Below are 9,254 nucleotides of genomic sequence, written 5' to 3'. Positions count from 1 at the left end.
ATAAGAACATCAAATCAATCTTACCACAATTATCCATCCTTTAATAATATGACAATTCCAATTATTATTAACTTATATATGAAAAAAAAGAATTTATTTAAAAATGAATAAAGGGTTTATAGAGCATCTTTGTATTGTACATTTTTTGGTGATTTAATTCTACTATGATTATTTCTAATATTAGAAATGATAAATTACCAAATATAATTTTGTCATTATTTCAATTTATAATTTCATAGAGACTATGTTTTGGGGTCAAGACCCTTGCATCTACCCTCAAAAATTAGGTTTTGGGTATTACTAGAAATGTTCTTCTAAATCTCAATCAATGTCGAAGCAAATCACCCTTAAATCATCATGACCAAAGCCTTCTCATGTAATAATACCAAATAAGTTGTCATCCTCCTCATTTAACACTTTATGCATATTCTGCTTGGGAGTAAAGCACAAAATTCATGCAAAATAATAATAATATTATTATTATTAAAACAAAAAAAATTGAAAATAGTATTATTACGCTACATTTGGTAGGAGTGATGTTTTTTCACTATATTTTAGTATATAAGTTAATAATAAACTCATTTCAATTAGTTATTTTTAGTCATTTCCGTTACTTGTTTTTTCACTATATCCACTAGCACACAATGCGCGACTAAGGAAGGAAAACAAAATATTAGAAATGATGACATGCATACATAGCAAACAATAAAGAACTCAAATTAGTAAACACCGAAACCTTAAAGTTTAACTTACATCGCAATACAGTTCATATTAAAAAATCTGAGATTAATCACTAATTAACTGGAATACCAACAAACGACAAAACTATGCATATAATAACGAAAAAAAATTGGAAGTTATACCAATTTCATAAACCCTAATTTGAGAAATATGAAAGAGACAAGGGGGAAAGAGACATGTAACCGAAAGGAAAAAGTTTTAATGAACAAAAATAAAGTTAAATGATTAAGGGGAAAAAATAGAATATTTTACCTTTTGATGCGGCGACGGAGTGAAAGAGGCGAAGAATTTCTAGCCAAAAATTAGGCTCAAACATAAAATTAAATGATTTTGATAATTTGGAGGGATTCAGGAAGAAATAAAGGGATTTGGAAATTGGGGATTTCGATCAGAAAGGGATTTGGGAAGTTGGGAAATTGGGGAAGAATAACTTAGGGATTTCGATGAGAAAGGGATTTGGGAAAAACTAAAGGAATTTTGGGTAATTTGATTTGGGGAAAAACTAAAGGAATTTCAAGGCTAACAAAACGACATCGTTTAAGTTAATTTTAATTAAAATTTGTGGCGTTTATGAAAAACACCACTAATGTATAACCTTTGCAGCGTTTTAGTCAAAACGCCACTAAAAATGGCGCTGTTTTGCAAAATTTTAATACATATCCGCGGCATTTTTGGTGCAAATGCCGTTATTGCTTCCTTTTTGTGGCGTTTATAATAAAAATGCCACTATAACTCTAACCTTTTGCGGTGTTTTCCGATTAGCGCCACTAATATGTAACTTGGTCCAAACGCCGTTAAAAGCTTAATTTCCTAACCATATCCATCTATTGTCGGACCGTCCGACTCTGGTGTAATGTTAGGCCACCTTTGCACTTTCTTTATCGCACGACCCACACCACATTGGATCCCGACAAATTCACACCAACCATAAACTCCACCGTAAGAAGAGAGTCGCTCGTATTAGAAGTCACTGATACACCTTCATCTATCATATACCTCCATGCAAATCGTTAATATTTGATTAATTCGAAATACTAATTTTAAAATCAATAGATCTCTAATGATATAATTATAATAAATGCCTTCCTTGTGTGACCATTACTTTCACACGGATAATGACGTATTAGTTGTTCGCTTCCCGAATTTATTTTATTCAAGCTATGACAGTTAGGTATACATTGCATCTTTGATTTTTAGATTTTAAATGTATTTTATTTTAATATTCTTTTTAATTTTTAAATAAAATCGAGAATAAATTCATCAAAAGCTTTGTAGTGGTATACATATCCAGGTATAAAATTTCTGATTGAATTTGATCTCATTCAATCAATTAATATTTGAGATTTTACTAAATCCCATTCTTTCATAAACAAATAATGCAAGTTCTTTTTCTAATATGTAAAAAATCACCTTGCTAAAAATCCATTTTAAAGAAAAAAGTATTTTTCCTTTACGAGGAACTAAATCCGTTTAAATTACATACTATGATTTTACATGTCTTTTTTTCCGATATTGGTGCGGTGTAAGATAAATACCTACTCCAACAAACAGTCAAGCACAAGAACATTTCTCTTACAAAAACACAACTTACCATATACATAAATTCTATATGCCCCCCCCCCCCCCCACACGATCAAATGGAGAGTTTACTGAACACTAAATGGGTATCCACAGCGGCGAGTATATGGATCCAGTGCACCAGCGGTGCGTCGTACACATTCGGCATCTACTCTTCCGTTCTCAAATCATCCCAATCCTACGACCAATCAACTCTAGACACCGTTTCCGTCTTCAAAGACATTGGCGCCAACGTCGGCGTCCTCTCTGGCCTCCTCTACTCCACCGTCACCACCAGTAGCCGCCGTAGCGGTGTCAATAGTAGCCCCTGGGTGGTTCATGTGGCTGGGGCCATACAGTGCTTTGTTGGGTATTTCCTCATGTGGGCGTCGGTGGTGGGGTTGATCAGCCGGCCGCCGGTGCCTTTGATGTGCTTGTTCATGCTAGTGGCAGCTCACGCGCAAACGTTTTTCAATACGGCCAACGTGGTAAGCGGTGTCGAAAATTTTCGGGACTTCGGTGGGACCATCGTTGGGATAATGAAGGTAACACTGGCAATTTTGGTTTAGACCTAGAGTGACGTGAACTTGTTTCTCTTTACGCGTAGATTAGGCCGGATTTGGAGAATTTTGCTGTCTTTGCTCTATTGGCAAAAACAAGTTCCAAATTCGACTGTGTCAACTCGACTCCATCCATTAAGGTTCAAGTTTTTTTTAACAATGGGTTTGAAGTGGATCGGGCGAAATTAAAAAAAAATTTCATGACAGGTGGAGATCGAGTTTGAGGTAAATTTATTTTGAGATATTTATACAAATGGCTCTAATATATATCAAGTTTACTTTAAATAAATATATCGATAAAAGTTATTTACTTTAAAATAAAAAATTAAAAAATGTAATTTTATTTATTTCAAAATAAAACAATTAAATAAATTCTGGTTAGGATGAGGCGGGGCGAAATTGAGCTTTCTATTAAATTTTGAGTTCAAATTTGGGGTGGAGTCGAGCCTTCTATTAATTTCAAGTTCGTGTTTGAGGTAGATTTGTTTTTTCTTAAGAATTAGGATTGAAAATAGAAACTTTTGTCACAATATATAAAATAAAAGTATCCATTATAGTTTTACATTGATATTTATGTTTTTATAGTTGAATATTAATATATTTTAAATAATAATTCAGGCTCCCACTGCCAAGACAAGAATTTTTTGTTTTCTATAATTAAGAAAAATATAATTGAAAAAAAAAACCCGTAGATGAGGTTAAGGTTTTTCCTTTTTTCTTTTTTAATTACAAGTATGTCTTTTGTTAATTTATTACATGTAAGTGGTTAAACAGTTGATTTCCACAAATTTCTTACATATAAAATTTTAATTACTGATCATTTTGAAGTGAACAATTTAAGTGGAAGGTTTAACCATGTTTACCTAATGCATTATTCTTTACATTAAAACTAATGCGTTATTTATACCTTGATGTTGCTGTTTACCTAAACTAAACTGCGTTGCTGGACAGGGTTTTCTTGGTTTGAGTGGAGCAATACTAATTCAAGTGTATAACGCCTTATGTCAGGGTGATCCAACCACTTTCATTTTGATCCTTGCCATCGTACCCACTCTTGTCTCCCTTACCCTTATGCCTTGTGTCAAAATATATAAAACCACCACATTTGACGACAAGAATCACTTGAATGCCTTCTCTGCCATCGCATTGATTGTTGCTGCTTATCTTATGGTCGTTATAATATTGGAAAACATCTTCTCATTTCCAGTATGGGGTCGAACCATTACTTTCATAATTCTACTGGTTTTACTTGCTTCACCTATTGGAATTGCAGCCAAAGCTTTAAAGGAAGAAAAAGACCCTTTGGAGGGCTACCACCAGATACCTGGTGAACCATACCAAACCACGGTGGGTTCTTCATCTGGTGTCGATTTATTTCGAGACGATGAAGACGACGAAAAAGACATGAACCTATTCCAAGCAATGGTTACAGTAAACTTTTGGTTGTTGTTCATTGCTATGATATGTGGGTTGGGTTCAGGTTTAGCCACAATAAACAACATTAGTCAAATAGGCGAATCTTTAGGCTACACAACAATGGAGAGAAGTTCATTGGTTGCTTTATGGAGCATATGGAACTTCCTCGGTCGGTTCGGGGGAGGGTTTATATCAGACATATTCCTACACAAAGGTTGGGCGAGGCCATTGTTCATTGTCATTACACTTGCAACATTGACATTCGGTCACTTGATTGTGGCTTCAGGTTTCCCTGGGAATTTATACATTGGGTCAATCGTGGTGGGTATATGTTATGGTTCACAGTGGTCATTGATGCCAGCCATTACTTCTGAGATATTTGGGGTTCGACATATGGGTACCATTTTCAACGCCGTTGCCATTGCTAGCCCTGTTGGATCTTACGTTTTCTCAGTGAGAATCATTGGGTATCTATATGATAAGGTGGCGGAGGGTGAAGGCAATTCTTGCTATGGAACTAAGTGTTTCATGTTGTCGTTTATCATCATGGCATCGGTTGCTTTCTTTGGGTTCCTGGTTGCTTTGGCATTGTTCTTCCGGACAAGGTGGTTTTATGGTCAGCTCGTGGTTAGAAGATTAAGGCGTTTATCAATATCTTGAGAAGTAATCCATTTTTATTTAAATAAAAAAAAGATTTGATATGAGAGTTTGTAAAAATTAGAACTTGAGTTTTCTCTGGAGATTTCATAGGACAAAAGTAGACTAGTTCACTTTCATTTGTCAGTGCTATGGTTGGATTTTGAAAAAATTTGAAGCTTCACAGTTTGTTCGAAAAATTCATTTTAGTTAAAGGTGAATTACTTGTCTAATTATTATGGGTCTGTTTCTTTTTTATCACTTAACAATGAATTTTTCAATTAATCATCCAATTAATCAAGATGGTTTGTTTGATTCATTTTCATTAAGTGTATGACAGGAGAATAATGTAAAAATTAAAAATCGATATAATAATAAATTTAGAACTCAAATTTTTAAATTTAATTATAATTTTAATATACATATATACATTCAAATTTTACAAATATTCTAAATTTAATTCTAATTCTAAAGATTTTAAAGAAATACATCACATGAGATGAGTCGAGGCTGTGAAGAACTTTAAAATCACAGTTATACAAGTTAAGAAAAAAAAAAGAAAAGAAATGGAGAATAGGGGCAAAGACGAAAAACTTTTATAAAGTCGAAATAATTTCACTATTTTAATAACTTATATCTTTATAATTTTTAAAAAAATTAAATTAAAATAATTTTATTTTTATTAATTTAAATTTTTAAAATTTTATTTTGGTGAGAGCCACATCCTAGCCCCTAGCAACGCCCTTGAGGGAGAGTCACATTTTCAATAGAATCTCTCCTTTTCACAATTCAAGTCAAACCCCATTTTTACTTCCTGCCTCCCAACTCTTTCCCTTACACTCTCTGTCCTTTCAGCTTTTATTTTTATTTTCTTTTCTCTATCAAACAACCCCTCTTTTATTATTTATTTTATTTCTGGTTTTAGGTTATGTTGTTGGAGTTTTCCAACGTGAAACTCTCGTAGTTTCGACACACCTCGAAATCGAACAAAGGGATTGGCACTTTCGGCTTCATACAGCCGCAAATCCTGAGTAATTTTTTATTTAGGTATGTTTATAAAATTTTAAATTTAAAATAATAAAATTATATTTTGATCTAAAATTTAAGATAAAATTATTAAAACAATATAATTATATTTTTACTATTATAAAAATATATAATTTAGTTCCGAATTCTAAAAACTTTTTCTTACTTCACCTGGCTTCATTTAGCAGGACCTTCGTTTCCGTTGATTTCTTCAGCTTCCCAACCTACCCAAGAATTCCGCTTTAGTTCTTGCACTGCCTAAAGCGTATGATTTTTTTTAGGTCTCGTTTGTGCTAACTTTGTTTTTTAGTGTATTTGCAGCTGTGGGATCTATTTTATTTCCTTGAATCTATGGATATTTATTTGTCCGATTTTAACTATATTTGGGTTGTTAGAATTAAATGACCCAAATCTTTATTTAAATAAAATACTGTGGTAAAATAAAATAAAAGTAAAATCCCTATAAAATTATACTTCTTTTATTTTATTTTAGAATAAGATTTTTTAAACCTTATTAAACTCTATCTATTTGATTTTGATTAGAATAAGGTGTTTCACTCCTATTAGAATATGATTTTACAAGCCTATAAATAGACATAGTCTACTCCTCTTGTAATTAAATTCGAATTCGACATAGTGAATTTTCTTCTCCTCTGCCCGTGGTTTTTTCCCGAAAGGGTTTCCACGTAAAATCTGTGTGTTCTTTATTTTATTTTTATTTCTATTTCTATTTTCTTTGTGATATATTGTCATTACCGATATTCTATTTGTACAAATTGGTATCCGAGCTTCCAGGTTGTTCATCTCAATTACGGTAATGGCGTCTTTGAAGTATGAAATTCCTCTGTTGGACCGCAACACCAGATTCGCATTGTGGCAGATAAAGATGCAGGCAGTTCTTGCACAGATGGACTTAGAGGAAGTTCTGCTAGGGTAGATAAGATGCCTTCAACATTGACGGAGGGAGAGAAGAAGCGTAAGGATCGAAAGGCGTTAACACAGTTACATCTGATTTGTCCAATGAAATTTTGCAGGATGTGATGAAGGAGAAGACCGCCGCTGGATTATGGAAGAGGTTGGAACAAATATGTATATCGAAAACTCTAACTAGTAAGCTGCATATGAAGCAGCGTTTTTATGCTTATCGTTTGGAGGAAGGTGCGTCTGTGCACGAACACTTAACAGTGTTTAAAGAAATTCTCTCAAATTTGGAAGCCATGGAGGTTCAATATGATAAGGAAGATCTAGGGTTGATTCTACTTTGTTCGTTGCCCCCGTCTTATTCAACCTTTAGAGATACGATTTTTTATAGTCGCGAGTCTCTCATAGTTGATGAGGTTTATGATTCTTTAACCTCGTATGATAAGATGAAGCATTTTGTGGTTAAAACCGACTCTCAGGGAGAGGGTCTTATTGTTCGTGGGAGACAAGATCGGAATGCTGATGATGATAGTGGAAGGACACAGGAATGGAATCCTCATAGTAAATCTAAGGGTAAATCGAAGTATTCAAACAGAGGTAAAACTTGTAACTTCTACGAGAAGAAATGGCACATTAAATCTGAGTGATATAAGCTACAAAACAAGATCAAAAGGGAGGTTGCGAATCAAAATGGAAAATAAATAGAAAATTCCGGTAAAGCTGATGTTGTAGAAGACTATAGCGATGGTGAACTTCTAGTTGCTTCTGTCAACAATTCTAAAGAGAGCGATGAGTGGATCCTTGATTCGGGTTGCCCCTTCCACATGAGTCCCAATCGGGATTGGTTTACAACTTACGAAACAGTGTCTGAAGGTATTGTTTTGATGGGAAATAATACTTCATGTAAAATTGCAGGAGTTGGAACAATTAAAGTTAAAATGTTTGATAGAGTTGTCATAACACTTAGTGACGTACGACATGTTTCATAATTAAAGAGAAATTTAATTTCATTGAGTACTATTGATTCAAAAGGGTACAAATACACAACTGAAAGTGGGGTTTTGAAGATTTCCAAAGGTTCCCTCGTTGTGATAAAAGGGCAGAGAAAGACTGCTAAGTTATATGTTTTGCCTGTTACTGGTGATGTAGCTGTCGCATCCTCTTACTTGTCAGATGATGATATTACTAAAATTTGGCATATGCGCCTAGGACATATGAGTAAGAATGGAATGGAAGAATTGAGCAAAAGAGGACTTATTGATGGGAAAGGAATTTGCAAACTGAAGTTCTGTAAGTACTGCATTTTTGGGAAGCAAAAGAGAGTTCGATTCACCAGAGGAATCCATAACACGAAAGGAATGTTGCAGTATATTCATTCTGATCTGTGGGGGCCATCCAGAGTGCCTTCAAGAGGTGGAGCTAATTATATGTTAACTTTTATTGTTGATTTTTCTAGAAAAGTGTAGGCATTCTTCCTGAAGCAGAAAATCGATGTGTTTTTCGCATTTAATTCTTAGAAAACCATGATTGAAAAATAGACAGAAAAGAAAAGAAAATACCTCCACACAGATAATGGCTTAGAGTTATGTTCTGATGAATTTAATAAACCGTGCAAGTCAGAAGGGATCGTGAGACACTTGACAGTTCGTCATACTCCACAGCAAAATGGTGTTGCAGAATGAATGAAAAAAACGATCATGGAGAAGGTTCGATGTATGTTCTCAAATGCCAACTTACCAAAGTTATTTTGGGCTGAAGCAGCTTCTACTGCATGTTTTTTGATCAACCAATCTCCATCCATTACCATTGAGAAAAAGACTCCACAAGAGTTATGGTTTGGTAATCCTGCTGACTATTCTGATTTAAAGATTTTTGGTTGTCCTGTATATGCTCATATTGATAATGGAAAATTGGAACCGAGATCCATTAAATGTGTTTTTCTTGGTTATAAAGCTGGTGTAAAAGGGTATAAGTTATGGTGTTCTAAAAATAGAAAAGTTGTGATTAGCAGAGATATTGTTTTTGATGAAACTGCTATGCTACCTAACTTATCTCTTAAAGACTCTTCCAATAAAGAAAATCAAAAGCAGGTAGAGCATCAGATTAATACAGAATCTATAACAGAGTCAACTACTTAAGCTAGTACAAAAATTCAAAATAGAGTTGCTTCTTCACCACAATACTCTATCACGAAAAACAGAACTAGAAGAGAAATTAAATCTCCAAAGAAGTATGCCGAGGTTGATCTAGTTGCTTATGCTTTAAATGTGGCTAAAGATATAGATGCAAACCAAGGGCCATCTAATTATTCTGAGGCGGTTATTTATGAAGACTCAGAAAAGTGGACATTTGCTATGCAAGAGGAGATGGAATCACTCCACAAAAATAAAACATGGT

General features: G+C 34.0%; 1 protein-coding gene across 1 annotated transcript; it reads left to right on the top strand.

Annotated features, from left to right (window-relative positions):
• The first annotated feature begins 2,344 nt into the window (after nt 1-2,344).
• Nucleotides 2,345-5,143, top strand: LOC105788116 (protein NUCLEAR FUSION DEFECTIVE 4). The gene is made up of 2 exons (XM_012614851.2): nt 2,345-2,843; nt 3,810-5,143. Exons 1-2 carry the CDS (start codon nt 2,379-2,381, stop codon nt 4,932-4,934), a joined length of 1,590 nt encoding a protein of 529 aa, XP_012470305.2. The 5' UTR covers nt 2,345-2,378; the 3' UTR covers nt 4,935-5,143.
• Nucleotides 5,144-9,254: the final 4,111 nt, after the last annotated feature.

The sequence above is a fragment of the Gossypium raimondii genome, chromosome 2 (assembly GCF_025698545.1).
Source record: "Gossypium raimondii isolate GPD5lz chromosome 2, ASM2569854v1, whole genome shotgun sequence".
NCBI lineage: Eukaryota > Viridiplantae > Streptophyta > Magnoliopsida > Malvales > Malvaceae > Gossypium > Gossypium raimondii.
This window is presented reverse-complemented; position numbering and strand designations above follow the sequence as displayed.

Excerpts from the sequence above, each read along its gene's own strand:
- LOC105788116 (XM_012614851.2), top strand. The coding sequence starts at position 2,379 with ATGGAGAGTTTACTGAACACTAAATGGGTATCCACAGCGGCGAGTATA. Across the intron at positions 2,844-3,809 it reads CCATCGTTGGGATAATGAAG|GGTTTTCTTGGTTTGAGTGG; the intron begins GTAACACTGGCA and ends GTTGCTGGACAG.